Source organism: Engraulis encrasicolus, chromosome 2, assembly GCF_034702125.1.
Source record: "Engraulis encrasicolus isolate BLACKSEA-1 chromosome 2, IST_EnEncr_1.0, whole genome shotgun sequence".
Lineage (NCBI taxonomy): Eukaryota > Metazoa > Chordata > Actinopteri > Clupeiformes > Engraulidae > Engraulis > Engraulis encrasicolus.
This window is the reverse complement of record NC_085858.1, coordinates 13,740,215-13,764,742: the sequence shown is the minus strand read 5'-3', so window position 1 is coordinate 13,764,742 and position 24,528 is coordinate 13,740,215. Positions and strand designations below refer to the sequence as shown.

General features: G+C 43.6%; 1 protein-coding gene across 1 annotated transcript; it reads right to left on the bottom strand.

Moving 5' to 3' along the window:
• Positions 1 to 271: 271 nt before the first annotated feature.
• Positions 272 to 22,601, bottom strand: LOC134468712 (myosin heavy chain, fast skeletal muscle-like). The gene is made up of 39 exons (XM_063222596.1): positions 22,398 to 22,601; positions 21,988 to 22,131; positions 21,670 to 21,826; positions 21,472 to 21,499; positions 21,247 to 21,364; positions 21,070 to 21,162; positions 20,893 to 20,956; positions 20,702 to 20,800; positions 20,507 to 20,610; positions 20,223 to 20,361; positions 19,952 to 20,070; positions 19,620 to 19,769; positions 19,313 to 19,483; positions 18,673 to 18,982; positions 16,453 to 16,556; positions 16,190 to 16,277; positions 15,942 to 16,059; positions 15,695 to 15,818; positions 15,396 to 15,532; positions 14,899 to 15,154; positions 14,375 to 14,617; positions 14,084 to 14,260; positions 13,835 to 13,980; positions 13,667 to 13,757; positions 13,194 to 13,583; positions 12,825 to 12,951; positions 12,560 to 12,678; positions 12,210 to 12,406; positions 11,732 to 11,915; positions 11,241 to 11,406; positions 10,990 to 11,114; positions 4,503 to 4,811; positions 3,831 to 4,034; positions 3,456 to 3,581; positions 3,185 to 3,355; positions 2,347 to 2,451; positions 1,899 to 1,994; positions 1,344 to 1,478; positions 272 to 591 (listed from the first exon to the last, which is right to left on the bottom strand). The coding sequence occupies exons 1-39, from the start codon at positions 22,599 to 22,601 to the stop codon at positions 568 to 570; spliced, it is 5,862 nt and encodes a 1,953-aa protein (XP_063078666.1). The 3' UTR covers positions 272 to 567.
• Positions 22,602 to 24,528: the final 1,927 nt, after the last annotated feature.

Sequence of the window (24,528 nt, the reverse complement as noted above, 5' to 3'; positions counted from 1 at the left end):
CACACACACACAATCTCTCTCTCTCTCTCTCTCTTTCATAATAATAATAATAATAATAATACATTTTATTTGTTACATGGCACCTTACAGGACACCCAAGGTCACTCTACAATATAAATACCGTAATACAATGTGCTTTTACAATGAGAATTTAATAAACATGCATCATTTAATAAATCACAAAAAAACAAATTTAAATTACAAGCTTAATAATCACCTGTGGTTTTTTTTTTTGGCATTGTGAAATGTGTCTGCTGTACTCTGTCCTGCACATTTCAGCATCTGTTGTAAACCCAAATGGTTTTAGGTACAAATAATATAACGTGTTTTCCCCATTATACACTGCAGTCATTTCCATAAGGGTTTGTTTTATTTGGATACTAAGCCCACAAACATAAGCAAGGGCTGTATGTCTGGACCAAGGTCCCAGCATAGTGTATTTAGTGGATATTATATTGACATTTTCAGCATAATGGCTGAGCATCAGCTAATGCATGCAATACACGTGCAGCTGCTCTATTTCGCTCTCTATGTTTCTGAGAGGCGCAGATATAATCTCTGTCTCTGCTACTGTGCTGATCCCTCTGGAGTCTGGAAGCAAAGACGAGACAAGTGCAACACAACATTAAAGCTCTATGAAAAACAACAGCATCGTCTGAGCTCTTACAATGATGCTATAGCATAACCCTGCATGGAAGACTTACTCTAAGAAGACTAAAGTCACCAGGAACACAACATCAATGAGGAGGGAAACATGAACAGAAATTCAGACATCAATTATGTATACCTATGTCTGTGATGCCACAGTACTATTTTCTTTCTCTTTCACTACAAGCACACTTTGATCATTGCTTGAGTTTTACAACTACCCATTGTGAAAAATATGTGGGAAAAATGCTTTTCTGTGAGTCATATATTGCTGTTGACTCTTTGTTCACTCTTGGAATTTCCATTAAAACGAAATCTATCTGCCTTAGCCTATATGAGGAATTCAAATCCACTTAGTTTTCGGAGTGAGAAGTAAGACCGTGGAAGTCGAAACGTAATCCAGCCATGAAATAATAAAAGATAAAAAGGTTTTAAGGCCCTGCCGTGGCCAACCGGTTGGGCACACACCTGCCATGCGGCTGACCAGGGTTCAAATCCTGGCCCGGGCCCTTTGCCGACCCCTCCCCGTCTCTCTCCCAATTCGCTTCCTGTCCACCTCTCACGCTGTCCTATCAAAAGTAAACATTGATTTAATTTGCGGACTTCTCACTCCGAAAACAGTCAGCCTTTGTCCTGCACCTTTTCCTGGGATGTGCACAATCATCTTCTTCAACTGAATTCAAATCCACACCCACCTTAGGTCCCATGTCTCTGGTTTTGGCTCTCATCTTGTTGACCTGAGACTCGGCGATGTCGGCCCTCTCCTGAGCCTCCTCCAGCTCGTGCTGCACCTTCCTGAAGCGAGTCAGGTGAGTGTTGGCCTGCTCCTCCTGAAGAACAAAACCACACCAACAGACAAACTTCTGAGACTTTTGTCGGCAATGTTTAATTCCAGTCATTCCGGTTTAGAAATACTACGGGGAATGCAGTGTTTGTGTGTGTGTGTGTGCGTGTGTGTGTGCGTGCGTGCGTGCGCAATAGAGAGAGAGAAAGGAAGAGGATGAGCTTATGTATGTACTATGCGTTGGAGTAACAAATGGCTAGTATTATGTAGGCACTGGAGCAAAGCTGTGTTTTGTGTCTTGTTTACAAATACAGGTCTGTGGGTGTGTGTGTGTGTGAGAGAGAGAGAGAGAGAGAGAGACACAGAGAGAGAGAGAGAGAGAGAGAGAGAGAGAGAGAGAGAGAGAGAGAGAGAGAGAGAGAGAGAGAGAGAGAGAGAGAAAGAGAGATTGATTCTGTAATCCTACCGCCTCTTCAGCTTGTCTCTTGTAGGCCTTCACTTTATTCTGGAGTTTGTCCACCAGATTTTGCAGTCTGTTCACATTCTTCTTATCTTCTTCAGACTGCAAGGGAGAAAAAAGACCATATCTTAGGCAAAAATAATTCTTTTCATGATTTCAGTAACAGAACAACTGATATCTTTGAACATGTCTTTTTTATCTGCTGCCTACAAACGTCAGGAACATTAAAATGGGAACCATTCAACCAGATTTCTAATGTAATGTAACTTTAATCACTACCATTTTTTTTGATTTTCAAAAAGTGGATGATAAGCTCATATTAAAATGCTGCATTTCACCTGTTTACATGGTTATCTGCTGGTTCTGGCATGCTGCACAACAACAACAACAACTGATATTCATGTACTCAGAAAGGGGCCAGGAAAGAGATATTATGAATGGTGGGGGTGTGAACCTGGTAGCTGAGCTCCTTCACTCTCCTCTCGTACTTGCGGACGCCCTTGATGGCTTCAGCCCCTCGCTTCTGCTCAGCATCCAGCTCGCCCTCCATCTCCTGAACCTGCAGCCACCACAGACAGGACCGTAGGGCAGTGACAGTCAACAGGAGGAAATGGAGCACAGCGCCCTTCACTTTTCCTTTTTTTTCTTTTTTATTAGAGATGCACCGGATCCGGTTCCGGTTCCGGATCCGGCAGGATAATAGGATTTTTCACAGGATCCGGGTCCGGCAGGATCTTAAGCAGTGGATCCGGTATCCGGCATGTTACCTAAAAATCAGGGTCTGGTGCATCTCTAGCCTAGGCTTTTCAGTCAGTCTTTCACAACCCGAATCACTGCATGGAGTGAAAGCTCTTTCGAAGCGGCCATTGTAGGCAGTGTGGCAGTAAGCCAATGAGTTTAAAAAATAGTTTGAGCCAACGTAATAAAAAGGGCCTATGTGTGCGAGTAGATTATATGTTTCAACCCTTTTGTAGGATCCGGTATCTGGTTCTGGATCCGGCAGGATCTTAAGCAGTGGATCCGGTATCCGTGTAAACAACTGACTAACATTTTGATGTCACCAAATCTGACTCAGAGTCTGTTGTATTACATCTAGTCTGGCTTGCTGGGGCAAGGGGTTAACAAACAGGTCAATTGTCCTGGGCCCAGTAAGAGAGAAAGCCTAGAATGCACTCCCCATTACATTTAGACCACATTGCATTGTACTGTAAAATATGTACAGGGCCCTTTCAGAGAATTTTGCCACGAGCCCAGCCAACACTGTCAGCAGGCCCAGTTCACAAAATACACACCCGTGATTCCAGTTTCTGGAGTTGCTTTTTGCCACCCTTCATGGCCAGGTTCTCGGCCTCATCCAGACGGTGCTGCAGGTCCTTGACTGTGACCTCCAGGTTCTTCTTCATCCTTTCCAGGTGAGCACTGGTGTCCTGCTCTTTCTTCAGCTCCTCTGCCATCATAGCAGCCTTCATAGACACAATAAGCAAGTTCAACAAGTACAATAAAGTTCTCACTATTAATATGTAGTTGGATATTGTTGTGGCTTTTTGAGAGGCAGGTGCTTACATCTGTGATGGCTTTCTTGGCCTTCTCCTCAGCATTCCTGGCTTCTTGAGCAGAGTCCTCCATTTCACTTTGAAGCTGCACCACATCCGCCTCAAGCTTCTTCTTCGTGTTCAGAAGACTTGTATTCTGAAAAAAGAGAAAACAAAAACAGCACTACTGTGATAAGATTTTTGAAATACACTCTTGAATTCCATATTAGCATATAGAGGAACCCAATAAGGTTAAGTCGATCATCATAATATTCCAAATGAAAATAAAAGTCAAAATACCTAGACAACCCAAATGTACCTCGAGACTTCAAGTGCGACTCACTCCTTAAAAACATTTTTCTAGTTTGTTCATACATTCTATATCTCATCCACTTAGATGTCACACCTGAGAGTGTAGAAGAGCCACACGTTCGCTGGCATCAAGCAGCTCCTGCTCGGCCACCTTGCGACCTCGCTCCGTCTGCTCCAGGGCGTTGCGGAGCTCCTCGATTTCAGACTGCATGAGGTTGGCCCTCCGCTCAGTCATGGCAACCTGCTCCTTCATGTCCTCCTCTCCCCTCACGGCATCATCCAGATGAATTTGGATATCCTTCAAAATTCAGAAGTAGAAGTTTTCATTTTAACAATCAGATGCTCATTGCATAGAGTAGGTCATTGTTCATTCATGGAAAGGGATCACCAACCCAGCCCACTCTTCCTACTGGTACAGAATTCAAACATTCCTTCCTCTAATGCCAGGACCAGGCATGTATTCACAAATGTCTTGTTTGTTGCCTTTATCATTGATATAATAGAAATAAGGATCTACTAGGGCCTTGATTTTGCACACCATATGTCTTAAAAGTGACTTGGTTATGGGATATGGGTGAAATATGGCTGGAAATTTGACTTTGAGTCTGGAATAAAGATGAAGAAGATGATGATGATGATGGTGATGGTGAGGATGATACAATACAATTATTAGGCATGTATTAGTAGCTAACATGTGAACCCTATTCTAAAGTGTTTTAGAACTTTATTTATTTAAAGCACTACTGCGTTGTCAGGGGTTTCTTACCTTAAGCTGTCCCTGAACATGTCTCAGTTGCTTCTGTGCTTCAATTGCCTGCCGATTAGCATGGCTCAGCTGAACCTCCATCTCGTTCAGATCGGCCTCCATCTTCTTTTTGACTCTCAGGGCATCGTTCCTGCTCCTGACCTCTGAATCCAGGGTACTCTGCAAGGTGTCAATGGTCCTCTGACTGCTCCTCTTCAGTTGCTCCATCTCCTCGTCCTTCTCAGCGATCTTTCGCTCCACCTCAGACTTCACCTGGTTGAGCTCCAGCTGCACTCGAAGAATCTTAGACTCTTCGTGTTCCAGAGATGCCTAAAGTGCACATGTCAGCATATTCAGTGTGAAGGGAATAATGCATACACAAGCGGACATGGACACGCAAATACACAGTTATTACTAGTATTAGTACTGTAGAATGGCACAGAGGCAGGTGTCTTTTCAGAAGTTTTATTTACTAAGTCCACAACATTACAGGCATGCAGTTTACGTCCGTGTCCGTAGGCTGACTGACTTGCGTGACGTAACCACGTGATTACGACATCATTCTACATCCCTCTTCTTTAGTATAGAACCATGGTAGGCAAAAACATGACATTCCTGCAAGAGGGATTCTACCCTGATGAATTAAACCATTAGCAAAATAGCTTTCAATAACCCCATGTAAGAGATGTGATTTCAAATTAACTAAAGTTTGGTTTACAGGCCACTTATCAAACATAAGCTATCCAAAACAACACAAACTAGTATGAATACACCAGTGTAATCGAATAACACCAAACAGAACCTGTAAAGGGAGAACAGAATAGCATTAGTATAAAAACATAAATGTCATTGACTAACACAAAACAGAATCTGTGTAGGGACACAACAGAATTGCTTTTTTTTTCATTCACTGCATTTCTTCTTTTGTCTTTGTTTTTAGTCATTGTACTTGGGGTTAGGCTTTAGGAGCCTGCCAAACCTGGAACGGGCCGGGGAGGGTTGAGTAGCCGTTGGGAGAGATGACTCCCCGACATGGTCAGGTGTGTGCTCAGTGTGCACAACAGGCTGTCTGGGAGGAGATGCGGGGAGACTGGGCACAATCTCACCACTGGTCCCCTCTAGTGGTGGGTCTGTTGGTGGCTCTTGTTCTGTTGGTGGTGGCTCTGTCACTGGCAGTAGGTGTCGCCGGTTCCTGCGGTATTCCTTGCCTCCTGATTCCACCAGGTATGACCGTGGTTCGGCTGTGACTCTTTTGATGATGCCAATTTTGTCATGTCCTTTCTCTGTTTGCAGGCGTACTACTTGGGAGCTTTGGAGTGGGGAGAGTGGCCGGCTGCCACGGTTATAGAATCTTTTTTGTGCTTTGACAGGTGGGTGTGGATCAACTCGGCATTCTTTGACTTTGGCTTAAGCAGGTGCTTGCTGATTGGCATATTTGTGCGTGTTTCTCTGGACATGAGTCTTTGCGCAGGTGAGCCCAGCGTGCCATCTCGTGGGATGTTTCTGATGCTCAGAAGATTGAGGAACAGGTCGGTGCCGTCCCTCTTTGATGTTTCCAGCAGACGTTTTGCACTTCGTACGGCCCTTTCTGCCAGTCCGTTTGATTGGTGATACTCGGGACTGCTGGTTACATGATCGAAATCCCAGTGTTTGGCAAAGTCTTTGAATGTTTGGCTTGTGTACTGCGTTCCGCAGTCTGACAACAACTTGTGGGGAACTCCATGGACAGAGAAGTGGCGTTTCAGCTTGTTAATTACGCACTGTGATGTGATCTTCTTGATAGGATCCAGTTCAAACCATCCTGAATAGGAGTCTACCAGCACAAGGTAGTGCTGGCTGTTCCATTCGAACAGGTCTGTCGCCACTGTTGACCATGGGAGCTCTGGAACAGTGTGTAGCTGCATCGGCTCTTTTTGCTGATTTGGTTTTAGGGCAGTGCAAATGCGGCATGACTGTGCAGATTCGTCAATGTCTCTCACCATTGTAGTCCAGAAAACGATGTTGCGTGCTCGCCTTTTGATCGCCTCAGCACCGGGGTGTCCTTTGTGAAGCAGCGTGAGATATTCCTTGTGCAGTGTTTGTGGAATCACTATTCTTGTGCCTTTCATTATTATTCCATCTTCTATACATAGCTCATCTCGGAATGGGAAGAAATCTTTCACTGTGTCTGGTACCTGGTGCAACCTATCTGGCCATCCATACTTGATGATGTTGCTCAGGGCCTGCAGGGAGCTATCTGTTGCTGTATGTGTGCGTAGTTCTTCCAGACGGCTGGATGAGATGTGCTGTACAGTCATTACCTCAAAATCCTCCAGTTCGGTGGCATGTGAGGCTGTGGTGTTCCTCGGTGCACGTGATAGCGTGTCTGCTACGTGCAGTTCCTTTCCCTTCTTGTAAACCAGCGTGAGGTTGAACTTGTGTAGTTTCAGCATCATGCGTTGTAGACGCGCAGGCGCCGTGTGAAGGGTTTTTTTCAGTATAGAGACCAGGGGCTGGTGATCTGTCTCCACAGTCACTGGCTTTCCGTATATGTAGTTGTAGAACTTGAAACAGGTAAAGACGACAGCGAGCAGCTCTTTTTCAATTTGTGCATATTTTTTTCTGTTTCAGTGAGCGTGCGAGAGGCATAGGCAACAGGACTGCCGTTCTGGAGGCACGCACCACCAAGGCCATACTGCGAAGCGTCACATGTGAGAGTGACTGGTGCTTGCACATCATAGTAACGCAGCACTGGAGGTGATGTCACAAACTGTTTCAGAGTGTCGAATGCTTTTTGTTGTTGTTCAGTCCAGGTCCACGCTATGTCCTTATGCAGGAGCTGGTGGAGGGGTGCTGCGATGTTGCTGTGGTTTGGAATGAATTTGGCAAGATAGTTTATCATACCCAGGAAGCGTTGCAAAGCAGCTTTATCCTGGGGTGGCGGGATGTCTGTGATCGCCTGGATTTTTGTTGGATCTGGTTTCAGCCCCTGCTCAGTGAAGATATGGCCAACGTAGCTGACTTCCTTCAGTTGGAATCTGCATTTTTGGGGGTTCAGCCTCAGTCTCACTTTGCGTGCCCTGTCAAGCACTTTTTTTAGGTTCTCGTCATGTTCTTGGAGGTCTCGCCCTCCCACGATGATGTCATCAACTATTATTGCACATGGGAGGCCAGCAAATATTTGCTCCATGGATCTCTGAAAGACCTCTGACGCCGCGTTGAGACCATACGGCATTCTCAGGTAGCGATATCTCCCGAATGGAGTGGCAAAAGTGGTGAGGAATGACGATGCTTGGTCCAGTTTGACTTGCCAAAAGGAGCTCTTGGCATCAAGCACTGAAAACACGGACGCGCCAGACATTTGGGCGGCAACTTCCTCAACCGTGCGCATGGGATGATTGGGGCGCATTAATGCTTCATTTAGGTCTCTTGGGTCAATACATACACGGATCTTGTCTGTGTCTTTTTGTGTGTGGCCACCATTGAGGAAAGCCATTCGGTAGGTTCTGAGATGGGTGTGATGACTCCTTGTTTCACCATGTTTTCCAGCTCTGCTTTCACTTTGTCCATCATTGCAACTGGAACGCGGCGAGGTGGGCGAATGACAGGTGTGACTTCCTGGTCCAGTTTCATGTGGTAGGTCACTGGGAGTGAGCCGAGTTCGTCGTTGAACAGCTCAGCATAGTCGTCGAACCACTTTTGAGAAGAGCTCTGCCCGGCTACATTCACCTGGAAAACTTGGTCTCCCAGGGTCATGAGGTCCATCTTCAGGCAGTCCGGCAGCCCTAGCAGAGGCTGCACTTTACCATTTACCACGTGGAAACGCAGGTCGTAGAACCTTTGGTCGCTTGTCTGGCACTTCAACAACACAGTCCCCTCAGTGTGTATCACTGTGCCTCCATAGGCCACGAGCCTCGCCTTGTTGTCTTTGTTTATTTTTTCAGTGTTTTTCAAGTACAGCAATGTATCCAGGGAGAGAACATTACACTTTGCACCAGTGTCTACTTTCAGTTTGAGCGTCTTGCCATTGACCTTTATGTTGCAGTGTATTTCGTCCTTAACACCATCATCAGACAACGTGTTTACTTCATTTCCGCCTGGTGAGAGCCCATCGATGTCGAACGATTCACAGTCCTCGCCGCTGCTGTCTGAGTCTGCATGTGCTATTTGGTTGACTGCCTTGTACTGCTTGTTTCTAGCTGCTGACCTGCAGTGACTCTTGAAGTGGTTTAGCTTTTTGCAGTAATTGCATTGCTTCCCATATGCCAAACAAAGTTCCTTTTTCGCTGGGTGTTCATGGCCACAGTTGGTGCAGTTTATGTTTTGCACTCTGGCATGGTCTTTGTATTGCTTGCTACTACTACTAGCTGTCTTTTGCATTCTGCGGTCCTGACGTATTGCATCCACATTTGTTGAGCTGCGTGGCGTTGTTGCAAGCAGTTTAGTATGCTGTTCAGTTTGTTCATTGATTTGGCATATCTTGATAGCTTTCAGCATTGTAAGATCGGACTCTCTCAGCAGTATCTTCCTCACGCTATCTGAGCTAATGCCACAAACAAGCCGGTCACGAATTAAATCATCATGCAAAGTTCCAAAGTCACACGTTTTAGCCTTGTTTCGGAGTGCGCTTACATAAGCCTCTATGGTCTCACTGTTTTTTTTGGTTCCTTGTGTTGAATGCGTGTCTCTCCATTGTGATATTTGCCTGTGGACTGCAGAGGCATCTGAATTTCCGCTTCAAACACTCTGGATCCTCCCGGGACTCGGCTGGGCGGATCTCGACTCCCTCTCCATCTACTTGAGCAGGTGCATAAGTGAACGTGCGTTCCCTTTCGATAGCCTCGCTTCCTGCCAGATTGAGGAGTATGTAGGCTTTCGTTCGGTCGGGCTTGTCACTGTGGGCAGCCGCAATGAAGATATCATATTCTTGTTCAAATATTCTCCAGTTATCCGCAATTTTGTCGTCGAATACGAGCGGGTCCGGACGACGGAAGCCATCAGCCATGTTTGCTAATGTTCGCTGTGTCGCACACACTAACAAAGATATGAACGCATCTAACTTAATCAACACTTTACCTGACTATGTAGAGTACGAAATGGACGGTCGTTAAGTCGTTTCACTTCTGACACCATGTAGAATGGCACAGAGGCAGGTATCATTTCAGAAGTTTTATTAACTAAGTCCACAGCATTACAGACATGCAGTTTACGTCCGTGTCCGTAGGCTGACTGACTTGCGTGACGTAACCACGTGATTACGACATCATTCTACAAGTACCAACAACAACAACATTTAATTATATCCCCGAAACGCGGAGCGCCGCCGCCGCGTCCGCCGCCGCCGCCGCGTAAGGTCTTCCGTGTTAACGCGATAACTTTTTAACGGATGTTTGGATTTGTCCCAGATTTTTTGGGTGAATGCTCTAGGGCAGGTTCATGAACTGATTCGAGTTTGGAGGTCAACCCTTTCAAGATGGCTGAATTCAAGATGGCCGAATTTTTGTTTGGTCCATAACTTCTGACCGGGTGGATGGATTTGTTCCAGATTTGGTGTGTGAATGCTCTAGGGTAGGTTCATGAACTGCTTCGAGTTGGGAGGTCAACACTTTCAAGATGGCTGAATTCAAGATGGCCGAATTTTTGTTTGGTCCATAACTTCTGACCGGGTGGATGGATTTGTCCCAGATTTGGTGTGTGCATGCTCTAGGGTAGGTTCATGAACTGATTCGAGTTTGGAGGTCAACACTTTCAAGATGGCTGAATTCAAGATGGCCGAATTATTGTTTGGCCCATAACTACTGACCGGGTGGATGGATTTGTCCCAGATTTTTGAAAGCTGGGTAGGTTCATGAACTGATTCGAGTATGGAAGACAACACTTTCAAAATGGCAGAATTTTCATTTGGCCCATAACTTCTGACTGGGTGGATTGATTTACCCGGTAACACCTTATTTTAATGGTTCACCATTTCAGTGAATCTACCATATTAGGTACAGTGTAATAACCAATGTAACAATATTTAATACCATGTAATACTAGTGTAATACCAGTGTAACAATATGCAATATCAGGTACAGTGTAATAACGAGTGTAACAGTATGCAATACCATGTAATATAGTGTAATACCAGTGTAACAATATGCAATACCATGTAATACCACTTACGCACAAACACATGATGTAAGTAAAAAAATTACATTGTATTAAATATTGTTACACTGGTTATTACACTGTACCTAATGTGGTATATCCACTGAACCATTAAAACAGTATTACCATTTGCCCCATTTTTTGCTTCATTTTCACAATAGTCGTTTGGTTTTAAGCCTATGCACGTCATGTCACGTCTGTATGTATCATATACACGTACGTTTACGAAATGGTGGACGGGAGTGGTAGGAATGATGGGGGACTGGAAGCGTCGCGTTTCGGGGATATACCTTAAGCAGTCGAAGGCGACTGCACAGGCAGTCTAGTTACATGTGATGTTAGTGAGCAGCAATTATGAATATCAGGTTCCTTACTGTACCTCAGCTTCCTCCAGTGCTCCTTGGATGTCGGATTTCTCTGTCTCCATCTGTTTCCTGGCCTTCTCAAGCTCATGGACGCTCTTCCCAGTCTCACCTATCTGCTCTGTCAAGTCGGATATCTCCTCTGTTAAATTGAGATTCAGACAGCCAACATGAGTAAACCTACATTGTAAGAAAATGTCACCTGGCACAATTCTGGAAGGTTCAAGCAATTGCTAGATGTTGCACCAGTTGCTCCCTTGTTACTTACGTTGCAGGTTTTTATTTTCACGTTTGAAGGTCTCAAGATGGTCCAGTGCCTCCTCATAGGAGTTCTTCATTTTGAAAAGCTCCGTGCTGAGTGTTCTGGCCTCTTTCTGGGATCCTTCCAGCTCTGCCTGGCATTCCTCATACTTCTGCTTCCACTCAGCAAGGACCTGTGGTCACACAGACAAATAATGTGAAAACACAGAATGTTTTTTTTTATTTTTTTTTAAGTATTTTTTGGCCTTTATTATTACAGGACAGTATGAGAGTAAGCGATTGGCAGAGAGGGATGGGGCAGGACCGGGAAATGACCCTGACCAGACTCAAACCGGGGTCCCCATGGGCATGCAAGCCCAAATGTGGGTGGCTTAGCGTGCTGCGCCACAAGCCCCCCCCCCAAAATAAAAAATGTTCTATACAGTATGTACGTAATATTTACAGACATGCTAGTATCCAGAAATGTGTGCTTATTTATGTCCCTGGAGCAGACACTACCTTATCAAAGTTCCTTTGCTTTTTGTCCAAGTTGGCTGCCATACTGTTGGCCTTCTCCACATCAGTCATGAGGTCCTCTATCTCACTTTGCAACCTCTGTTTGGTCTTCTCCAGAGAAGCGCATTTTGCGTTAGACGCTTCAATTTGTTCCTCGGCCTCTTGGAGACGTTGAGCCAGCTTTTTCCTGTGTGAAAGATAAAAAAAGATCATCTTACTATCTGTAGGTTGCTGCCATATAATGTATATTCTTTTTTTCTTTTTAAAGTATGGGACCTTCCAGACTTTATTATTAAAGGACAGTGGAGAACAGACAGGAAATGATTGGGAGAGAGATATGGGGGAGGGCTGGGAAATGACCCCATTTTTACTCAAACCGGGTCCCCGTGGGCATGCTAGCCCAAATGTGGGGGGCCTACTGCGCTGCGCCACAGCGCCCCCATATAATGTATATTCAATGCCTCAAGGGCAGTTGTATTACTTGGTCTCCTCCAGCTCCTCTGTGCGTTGGATTGCGTCAGTCTCGTATTTGGTTCTCCACTGCGCCACCTCGCTGTTGGCCTTGGACATGGAGCGTTGCAACTCAGCCTTGGCCTCCTGCTCCTCCTCAAACTGCTCCCGCAGGAGGTCACAGTCATGACGGGACGACTGCAGAGCATGGGCCAGGGCATTCTTGGCCTGTCAGGTGGTAGATACTCCATAAGTGCTGTATATTGTAAATCTTTGTTTAATTCCGTCCTGATACATTACCATTACATTACTTTTATCACTCTACATCCTTTGCATAAGTGGCAAGGAATTGATAACGTTTTGCATTCTCTACACATGTACCTTTGCTTCCTCTTCAAACTGTCTTTTCAGCTCATCTAACTGCTGTGTGTAGCCCATTTTGCCTCTGGTTAACTGTGAAATGAGACTTTCTTTTTCCTCGAGTTGGCGTGAGTATTCCCCTGTGGAAGAAAAACATTTTTGACATTAGCATATAGTAACACGACCATACCATAATGAATATTTCTTCCCTGTCCATCAGAGTGGAAAATTAAAAGTGCGGTTTCTATTTCAGAAGACACACATAAAGGCACATCTTGGCTGTTACCATTTTCTGTCTGAAGACGAGCTTTCTGACCACTTAAGTCATTGAGGTGTCTCAAGCCCTCTTCGTTTTTAGTCTTGATTTCAATCAGCTGGTCCTCTAATGTGCGACACATTTTCTCCAGGTGGACCTGTTTCAAAAACACCACAAAGACAAAAAAGACAGACTTGGTGGTTAATATATTCTGACAGGGTGGTGTGTGTGTGTGTGTGTGTGTGTGTGTGTGTGTGTGTGTGTGTGTGTGTGTGTGTGTGTGTGTGTGTGTGTGTGTGTGTGTGTGTGTGTGTGTGTGTGTGTGTGTGAGTTGGGGGGGCGGGGCATTAATTGCAAGAGCACCATGATATTGGTGTGATAAAAAAAATGTCAGTTTACCTTGGCCTTTGCCACAGCCTCCATATTGCCAGTCAGGTCATCAATCTCCATCTTGCACTCGCTCTTCTCCTTCTCCAGTTTCTGTTTGATCCTCTGGAGGTTGTCGAGCTGCTCGCCCAGCTCAGCAATGCTGTCAGCCTGCTTCTTGCGCAGCGCTGCGGTGGTGGCCTCATGGTGCAGGGTGGATTCCTCCAGGTCCCGCCGGAGTTTCTGATTCTCGGCCTCCCGCTTCTTGTTCATCTCAATCTGGGCCGCAGTGGCACCGCCGGCCTCCTCCAGCCTCTCGCTGATCTCCTCCAGCTCCCTGGACAGGTCGGACCGCTGCTTCTCCACTTTGGCTCGGGCGGCACGCTCAGCCTCAATCTCCTCCTCCAGTTCTTCAGCACGGGCCTAAAATGGCCCAGAACGTATTTTTTCACCAAGGGTCAGGGAATTATTCTTAATATCAGTCTTAATATGTCAAATGACATTACCTGAAGTTCCTTCAGCTTCTTTTGAAGTTGTGATGACATCACTTGTTCATCCTCAATTTTGCTGAGCAACTGACTTGTTTCAAAATCTTTCCTGAAAAAAAAATGAACAGCTAAAGAATTGCACATAATGACATTGCTGATGTTCACATGTACTGGATACAGTCTTACTTCTTGAGCTTCTCCTCTAACTGTAGTTTGTCATTCTCCAAGTCCATTATGGACTCTTGAGTGAGTTTCAGGTCTCCTTCCAGCTTCCTCTTTCCTCTTTCTAGATCCATGCGGAGCTTCTTCTCTTGCTCCAGGGATCCCTCAAGCTGTTGACCACATTAAAGTCCATTAGATACCATGATCAAACCTATCAGATTCAGCACACAAGTATACTAATTAATAATTCCAAAGTTCATTTATCAGACTCACATCATCTACTTGCTGTTCAAGTTTTGCTTTGGCCTTGGTCAAGCTGTTGACTTTGTCCTCTTCAACTTGAAGGTCATCCAGAGTCTGCTGATGTGCCTCTTGGAGGGCTTTCTTCTCCTTAGTTAGCTTTGCAGTACTCTCTTCTTGAACTGAAATCTCCTCTATGAGATTTTTCACCTGCAAACAATATGTTATATAATGTTTATAGGCCACGGCAGGGCCAATATGTTGTATAAATTGATATGATTTCTGTTTTATTGAAGTGTAGTTGCGGCGATCACAGTTACACACCTTATTTTCAGTGGCATGTTTTTCCTTTTCCACTTTGGCCAAGGTGAGCTCAAGGTCATCAATGTCCTTTTTCAGCTCAGAACACTCGTCCTCCAATTTCCTCTTTTTGGCTGTCAGCTCTGCATTGATCTCCTCCTCATCCTCCAGCCTCTCGGTCACCTCTTTGAGTTTGGCCTCCAGCTGGATCTTGCTTTTAATTAGACCGTCACATCTCTCCTCAGCATCTGATAGATGTTCCGCTTCCTGCACATTAGCATTAGATAAGAAAAAGGAATAAATTAAGATAACATGCAAAAAAGAAAAAAAATTTAACATAGCCGTTAATTTAATTCAAATTCTGATTACATTCAAATTACTGGTTGGATTCCTTTAGTATTTTTTTAATTGTGTAATATTTATTTCATATACATTTATTTTATAAAGTAGTATACAGGATAAAGTAATATATTTTTATTTTACATAGTAAATTGAACAAAGCATTTTTAACCCGTTCGTCTATTTTTAACAGCACTCTATGTGCTTACCGCCTGGATCTGTAAGAGCAGGTCATTCTTCTCCTGCAGCAGGGAGACCATCTTCTCCTCCAGTTCCTTACGCTTGGTCTCCTGCTTCACCAGGTCGTCCTTGCACTTCACAAAGTCCTCTTTCATGGTCGCCATCTCCTTCTCTGTCTCGGCACTCTTCAACAGAGGTTTGATCTTGAAGTAGAGCCGCATCCATGGCCAGTGTTTCACATTCATGAATGAGCGAAGGTTGTATTGTAAGGTGTACACGGCATACCTTTAAAAAGACAAAAAAATGGGTAAATAGGTTTACAATCCAATGTCATGATAAACATGACACACCTGATTATACAGCAATAATGTTGTTTACATTTCTTATACCTAGCCTTAGAGTCTTGAAAGTGGAGTGAACCACAACTCCTGAAGCTGTCTGTCGGTGTGGTGACAATGCTAACATTAGTGTGATTTACCTACAGGATAAATTATGCAATTACGATAAAAGTGACTGAGCACATTACTTTCTGGAGTTCATCTTGTCAAATTCTGCCCTCATGAGGTATCCTCGGCACAGGGCCTGTGTGGAGGTCACCAGGGAAGCCAGCTTCTCGTCTCGCATCTCCTCCAGTGTACCCAGCAGTCCTGCTTTGAAAAACACCTGTGCCCCACAGTAAACAATTGCAATTACAATCACAGTTCCTCTATTAGTCGCTTTTAGCCTTGCTTTTGTAGATAAATAAAGAATATCTTGGCTATGATTATACCGTCCTGTACCAAGGCCCCTCTTTCACCGCTGGGATATTTCATCCCTTGTGGTTACCTTTGTGTGCCCAAAGCGATATTCGGTGTGGTCGACATCGATGGAACCCAAAAGCTTCTCGGAAGCCTTCTTGCCATCAATGAATTGGCCCTCTGGGATTGCACTGGCATTCAGTATTCTGTACCTGTTTGGAGAGAGGATGGTGGTACTTTTTAGAAAGGGGAATGATGAGCATTATAGGGTCAGCACTGGTGGTATCTTATCAACAAGATGGTTATGAATCTTATGGTCCCTGTGGTTCACTTACCTCTGCTTAAAGTCAGCGTACAGGATTCTACTGGGGAAGCCCTTCCGGCAAATTCTGATGCCCTCCAGCACACCGTTACAGCGCAGCTGGTGAATGACAAGGTGATTGTCCATAATCCCTATTGTTATTTTAATGGACAAATAGAAGAGGATCAGAATAAACTATGACATTATTTCCCTGTTGGGTTTTTATTGAGGCAGGTGTTTTGATATACCAGTAGTTATATTGAGGGGTTGGAGTTCACATACCTGGAGTTTTTACTTCATTGGGAATCAGACATCGCACAAAGTGAGGGTGTGTGCTTCTCAAGTTGGTCATCAGTTTGCCAAGATTTTCCTGTAGGTAACCATCAGTGAACGAGAATTGAAGGAGAGGCAAGAGGCATTTATTTGTATATTAATTTCAGTTCTGTACAACCAATGCACTTTCAATTTTATTTTCTATATGGCTAAGAAACTTGAAACTTGAACCTGGGGAGTGATAGGTATGTGCTAGGTATGTGTCAGTTTACCCGGAAGACGGCTGAGACTGTCTGGAAGGAGCCTCCCTTCTTCTTGGCAGCCTTCTTACTTCCACCACCACCAGCAGCACCCCCACCACTGCCACCACCACCCTCTTCCGGAAGAGACAAAAAAATGGAGCAGGTGATGGAGGTGGAGAAGTGATGCCCATGTGAACCCCTGGCTCATTTCCCATTACGAACCCTACCTCGCTGCTCTAGTCCACTCTCTTCCTGTCATGATATTCACGGTCCTATCCACTACAAAGTCAAATACAGTGGTGCTCATATGTTTACATACCCCAGCAGAATATACGCTTTATTGCCGATTTCTCTCAAAATATGAAGGATTACACAAAACTTTTTTTTTACTCATTGCTAGTGACTGGCTTAAGATAGTTATTAGCAGTATTCTGTGTTTACTCTTTCAAAAGCATGATCACAACCCAAACTACCCAAATGACCCTGTTCAAAAGTTTACATACCCTAGTTTCTGATGCTGAATATGGCCCTGTTTAACATCAGGGACCACTCTAAATTGTTTGTGGTAGTTGTGGATAAGGCTCTTAATGTTCTCTGATGACAAAACAGCACATTCTTCCTGGAAGAATGGTTGTTTCCTATAATACCTTTGGGTGTCTTGCTGGAACCTCACATTTGAGGTTTCCCCTGAGTGGCTCAATGATGTTGAGATAAGGAAAGTGAGATGGTTGCTCAAAAACCTTCATTTTATTCTTTCTGAAGCGAATGACGGGTTGATTTGGCTTTTTTGTGTCGAAATATTGTCATGTTGGCATGTCCAAACAATGGACCATGTGCAGATTCAAGGCTGATGAGTGTCAAGTTTCCTCAGTATTTTTCACGGGGCAATGTATTCATCATTCTGTGAGTATGGACCAAAAGTGTAGTGCATTTGTAACTCAAATGTCCCCATGACATCAGTGGTCCATAACCATGTTTCACAGAAGGGATGGTGTAACTTTCATCATAGGCTCCGTTGACTGTTCTCCAAATGGTACTGTTAATAGTGGCTGAAAAAGGTTCCATATTGATCAAATTTTTTCAAATTACTTTGTCACATGCACTCTGATGCTTCTCACTATGCTATTTGGTGTATCATATGCAAAATAACATGTTTGCATTTTTGTAGTAATGGCTTTCTCCTGGCAACCCCCAACAGCCCATCTTTCCTCAAGTGCCTCTTTCCTGTACAGTTTAAAACATTTTTTCATGTTGTCCTACATTTCACCTGAAGTTATTTTTTGGTTGCTCTATGCCTCCTGAACAATTTCCCTTGCAATGATCATTGCAATGCAATGATTCCCTTGCCCATTGGCTTGATTCCAACCAAACCCCTCATATTGCATTTCTGAATTGAAATTCCAACAGTGCCAACATGACAATATTTCGACACAGAAAGCCAAATCAACCCATCATTAGTTTCAGAAAGAATAAAATGAAGGTTTTTGAGCGACCATCTCACTTTCCTGATCTCAACATCATTGAGCCACTCAGGGGAAACCTCAAATGTGAGGTTCCAGCAAGACACCCAAAGGTATTATAGGACACAACCATTCTGCCAGGAAGAATGTGCTGTTTTGTCATCTGAGAACATTAAGAGCCTTATCCACAACTACCACAAACAATTTAGAGCGGTCCTTGATGTTAAACAGGGCCATATTCAGCATCAGAAACTAGGGTATGTAAACTTTTGAACAGGGTCATCTGGGTAGTTTGGGTTGTGATCATGCTTTTGAAAGAGTAAACACAGAATATTGCTAATAAATATCTTAAACCAGTCACTAGCAATGAGTGAAAAAAAAGGTTTTGTGTAATCCGTCATATTTCGTGAGAAATCGCAGAGAAAGCGTATATTCTGCTGGGGTATGTAAACATATGAGCACCACTGTACATTGCAAAACATCTGGTGGGTACAGCCATGGAATGGGTTAAACTCCATCTGTTAGACAGTGTCACTCAAGACAAACTCTTATTCTGTATTGAGCTCATGTCTAATACTGTACCTGATGTACTGCTGTAAGGGTGATTGCTGTACTGAAGTGTGTACTACATGTACAGTACCGTATATGTTTACTGCAATGTACAATGGTGTGTACAGTATAAGGTGTTAGGGTATGTTTTGTATTTGTGTATTTATGTAAAGCTGATATAGACACCTTCATTTCCTTGGGGCTCAATAAAAATACTCTACATCCAAAAGCTTTCACATACCTGACTCAGAAGATGAGAAGGATGCATAGAGCATAGACAGCAGCTTGATGGAGGATTTCTGGTAGAGCTGCACCACAGACTCATTTAGCGGGTCCTTGTTCTTATCCAGCCAGCCGGTGAGGTTGTAGTCCACCGTGCCGGCATAGTGCACCAGGGTGAAGTGGGCCTCAGGCTTGCCCTTGACAGGCTTGGGCTTCTGGAAGGCATTGTTCTTGCCCAGGTGTTGGTCATACAGCTTATTCTTGAAAGAGGTGTCAGTTGCCTTTGGAAACATACACTCTTCCTCAAGGATGGAGAAGATCCCCATTGGCTATGAAAGGGAAAGACAAATGAATACACACTGGCAAAAATATCAGCGCACTGTTCATGGTGGTTATCTAATGTACTGTAGAATGTAATGCATGGCACCAAAGCATGAAGGAGTCAGAAGAATACTGCCATTTTGGTTGCCCTTCCTGAACCATCCCCAACCAACAACACAATTTCTACAGATGGTTTTATAGGTCTCAGTATATGTAAGGCGTTGTATTTGTATAAGGACCTTCCTAATGATATACATTTTGGGCGTGTGTGAGTGTACTATTTAGTGAGTCATCATAGAGTAATAGATTAGAGTATATTGTCCTATAGGCTACTGTACCTTCTCAATGAGCTCAATGCAGGCAGCCAAGTCCATTCCAAAGTCAATAAATTCCCAGTCAATTCCTTCCTTTTTATATTCATCTTGCTCCAGCACAAACATGTGGTGATTGAAAAACTGTTGCAGCTTCTCATTTGTGAAGTTGATACACAGCTGTTCCAAGCTGTTGTACTGTGGCAAAAATGGAAAATAAGTACAAACAAAATCTTCAAAGTGTCAAAATTGAGCATCGGACATTACAGAGTTCAGTTCAGTTATTGAGAAGCTAAATAAACTATATTAAGTGTAAGCAAACAGCATGTCTTACATCAAAAATTTCAAACCCAGCGATGTCAAGGACTCCAATGTAGAACTGTCTGGGTTGCTTGGTGTCCAACATCTGATTTATCCTTATTACCATCCACAGAAACATCTTCTCATACACAGATTTTGCCAAAGCTCCAACTGAGTTGACCACCTACAAATTAAAACTTTGATTTAATCACAGTGCAGGGTTGAACCCGAAGCACATAATGAATGCCAAGTGTATAGTAAGTTTATACCCTCTGAGCCACCTAAGCCTCATCACAGCTATTGTTAAGTCAGCACTGGGTAGCCTAAACCATAGGTAAATCTGAAATGAATGAATAATACATTTACCTGCTGGACATTTTGCCCCTTGGTAACAAACTCATTTCCAACCTTGACTCTGGGGTAACACAGAGCCTTGAGGAGATCCGCAGAGTTCAGGCCCATGAGGTAGGCCACTTTGTCAGCCACTGAAGAATGAAGGCAGGATGTGTTGATGCTATGCTTGTCATATTTCACATGTAATTTACATACTCTGAGAGAAAGGAAAGAAAACTGCAAGCAAAAACAAAAAATCAATCAATACAACTACAAAAAAACAAACAAACAAAAAACCCATTACCCTCAGTGCCGTCTGGCTCAGCCTGCTCCTCTCGCTGTTTTTGCTTGAACTTCATGTTCCCATAATGCATTACAGCTCCCGTCAGCTTGTAGATGCTCACTTTCTCATCAGGGGTGAAGCCCAGTATGTCTATAGCAGTCTTCAAAAACAACAAAGGAAAACAAACTCATTTTCTGTTTGCAATAATGATCACAGCTAACTGTTAAGAGCATCTATGGAGGAATGAGGGAGGCTGAAGTACACAAGCATCAAATAATGTATCTGGCAAATAAGCAATTACATACATCTGTAGCAACCAGCTCCTCCTTGTCATCAATGCTGGCCACTGTGATCTGTCCCTGGCTGATCATTGGGAAATCATAGGGGTTGGTAGTGATCAGCAGTGTTTCTGAAGGAGGTGAAATGCAAGAGGGTTACAGTAGGGAAGGAATACACAGTGGTACTACATACGAATATGCAGATTGATCAGCTAACAGTACCAATGAGCTCTGGTTTGTGGTTTGTCATGATTTGATAGAAGATGTGATAGCTTCTTTCATCTGAGAGCTGAAACGTCACTCTGGATTTTTCCAATAAGTCTTTAAAAAGAATAAAACAATTATAGTTATTGACTGAAAAAAGAATAGAAGTAATAATCATCATTTATTGACTTAAAAGCTACAGGACTTACAAGTTTCGATATCTGCAGATGACAGTTTCCCCGTTGTCCCGAAGTGAATTCTAATGAATTTACCCTGTCAACATGAACAAAAAAGTATTTCTTGTGTCTCATTTTTTTTCTGAAAATAAGGCATTCAAAAAGTGCCTCCATTCAATATGATTTTAGTGGAAGAAACAAAATACTTACAAAACGTGATGAGTTATCATTCCTCACAGTCTTAGCATTCCCAAATGCTTCAAGCAGAGGGTTGGCTGAGATGATTTGATCTTCCAGCGTGCCCTATTAAAATAAAGTTTAATAAATCACTGCTGAAACATGTGTACTTCCCCATCAATCATAGTTTTCTCCATACCATTAAACTACCTGAATTTTGCCAGGGGCAGCCTCTTTCTTCTTGCTGTCTCCACCAGACACTGCAATTGTTGCAAAGTACTGTATGACACGCTTGGTGTTCACAGTCTTCCCTGCACCAGATTCTCCACTAGAGAACATATATATATACAGTATATGCAGTTAATGTTATTGTACATAGAGTTATCAGGCTGACAAGCTACTGTATTTGAAAGAAAAAACACAAACATCACTTACGTGATCAGAACAGACTGATTCTCACGGTCTGTTGATATCAAAAGATGTCAAACATTGTTCATGTCAAAAAAATGTATGACATGTCTAGAATGTACGGTATGGATGGATTTCGAATGTCAAGTAATGTTGTGTAGAGTAGTAGCAAAGCTTTTTCAAAGAAAAACCTGGTGGAAGGGCCTCCCATGCTTTTGGACTCACCTGTCAGCATATTCTGGTAGGCGTTATCAGACACAGAGAAGATGTGGGGTGGAGCCTCCATGCGCTTCTTCCCCCTGTAGGCGGACACCACCTCTGCATTGTACACAGGCAGCCACTTGTAGGGGTTCACTGTTACACAGAACAGCCCAGAGTAGGTCTGCAGGGTGAAACAAAACCCCATCATAATTATGATGATAGTGAATTCTAATGGGATTTTTCAGGACAGCCCAGAGTAGGTGACAAAAAGATTCATCACGGACATCTGTAATGGATTTCCCCCCCGTCAGGTGTTTTATAGATCCCCAGAGTAATACTTACATAGATCATCCAGGCTGCGTAACGCTCTTTGAGGTTAAACAGCACAGATGGCTCATTGAGGTGAGTCATCATGACCATGTCCTCAATCTTGTCATACTTGGGTGGGTTCATGGGGTGGCAGTCAGCGTCTTTAACGGTCACTGTCTGTCACACACACAGAGAAGAATACACACCTTCATGAACTGGTTGAGGACCTTATACTTGTAGTCAGGGGGCCTACTACAAAGCTGGTTCAGGAGCAAACCAGGTTAAGTTAAGAGGCAAATCATCTAAGAGCCTGTGGTCCTCATTTTCCTCTTGACTTAAAGTGGTTTACTCCTGAACCCACTTTGCAGTATAGGCCCAGGGTCTGACTTTTGGTACCATCTTCAGTCGGTGTCAAGGTCTAACCTCCTCCCAAAAACACTCACCTCCCCTGCCTCTGTCTGCACAGTCACTTTACCATCCTCCCTGCTCTGGACGACACTCTTGATGTATAGCTCCTTGGTGTCTGGGACGAAGCAGGCTGACTTGGCGTCAAACGGACGGTTCTGGGCCTCGATGCGCTCCTTCTCAGGCTTGCGGAGGTAGATGGCAGCCGGGCCGAACACGGCCATCTCCGCATCCGAACTCATGGTGCTCGCTCGCTCACTAGAACAGAATAGCTTGATAAACATCTTTTCAAGTACATCTATGTAACCTGCCTTTTGTATTGACACAGGTATTTTGCACATTATAGTCTATTTGAACAAAAATAAGGTGTTTTCATCCTTACCTTCAGTTCAGTGTCTTTAAAATGTGGAATGTCTAACTCAAAGCACAGAGGAACGAGGGATGACTACTGAAAAGAAACTACTCACATAATTAAAACACAAATCAAAGGTCAATCACACATGTTTAAGCATTACACTTGCTAGAGCCTTAAAGCTACGGTATTAAGGGTATCTCTTGAAGTTATGTGGAAAATGTCAGTCAGAAAGATGCATGAGATCTTACCCCTGTCCAAGAAAACCTGAGGGCCCTTAGTGCGGGAGGAGCAGAAGCAATGGCCCTTATATGAGGGCCAGCGTGCTTCTCAAGCAAAAATGCAGACGCTATGTTTAGGCCTGTAATACTATGCAAATCTCAATCAAGTCGCATTATCGATTTCTTTTAAGCCCTTAAAACGGCAGCCGACCCTCAAGGGGGATAACAGGATGTGTCATCGCCGACAGGTGACGACAAGTTACCACTCTTGAGTTATTTTTACACGCCTTCCATCTTTACTGACTCCTCCACATGACAACTGTAATCTACCAGTTTTATTGAAAAACATAGATAGGAAAATATCAGGATGTTAATGAAGTAAAAAATAAAGTCAATATGTACTGTGTCATTTTCTTCTTTATTATCAATGACAAATCAACACACAAAAAGAGATTTTTTTCTTTCATTTTATTACCCCACTTGCAGGCTCTGAGCACTGTATGCATCAATGCAGTCATGCACACAATGTCATTTGGGAGGAAGAACGAAAGAGGCCTAGCACAGGATATTTGTGGAACCGGCAGGTATCGCTTTCTTCACCTGCCTAACCCTTAAACCATCACAATCCCCCTCACCTCCACATGTCTGAGAACCCTTACTGTATATATAATCCGACCTTCCTGACAGGTGGAACTGTGCTGTTGTTCTCTACTGTACCGCATGTTCAAAGGCACACATGAAAGACTTCATGACAGAAGGGAGAATGTGTGAGAGAAATGGTGACAATCATTTTGATACTACCTGCACTGTAAAAAAAATTATAGATAGATAGATAGATAGATAGATAGATAGATAGATAGATAGATAGATAGATAGATAGATAGATAGATAGATAGATAGATAGATAGATAGATAGATAGATAGATAGATTATGACATAGTTAATTAATTCTGCTATACACTGTAATGGTTTAATTACAGGAAACCAGTATTCAGTCTCCATGCACTGTAAACAAAAAAAACACACAAACAAGTTTATCAGCTGCCTCAGAATTCCAAGTTAATTTAAATATTTATTGTAAGTTGTGTGGAGCTTTGAACACAAAGCTGCAATTCAAAGCTTCACACAACTTAAAATAATAATTTAACTTAAGTTGGAATTCTGAGGCATCTGGTAAAGTTGTGATTTTTTTTACAGTGCATGGTGACTGAAGACTTAGGTTTCCTAGGTGTTCACCACATTTATTTAGGCATGTTGTCCTCATGCACATTGATGTGCTATTATGTCTCACCGCCTAACTTCAACTGACCACCATTATTGAAGTTTTCAGTGTACAGGTAGCAGGCCAGGCTGCTTCAGTGCCCCAGATGACATCCACCATGGGTGTTGTGTGTAAACGGCATGAGGCTTGGGACACACATGGCTCAGGAGGGCTTTTCCATAAATCCGTTCCCAGCGACGCCTTCCGTTTGAAGGGGCTGTGTGTGTGTGTGTAGTCCAGCTGGTGTTTTCTTTCCCCCCCCCTGAAAATCAAAGGCTGCCTGCCGCTACCAAATATAACGCTGCTGCCAGAGCACACTTGACATAATGTGTGAT

Bases quoted from the DNA above. Each gene is read 5' to 3' on its own strand.
- LOC134468712 (XM_063222596.1), bottom strand. From the start codon at position 22,601: ATGAGTTCGGATGCGGAGATGGCCGTGTTCGGCCCGGCTGCCATCTAC. The intron at 21,500-21,669 runs GTGAGTCCAAAA...TGATATCAACAG, and splicing joins CTACCAGAATATGCTGACAG to ACCGTGAGAATCAGTCTGTT. The intron at 19,484-19,619 runs GTAAGACATGCT...TTTTTGCCACAG, and splicing joins CTGGGTTTGAAATTTTTGAT to TACAACAGCTTGGAACAGCT.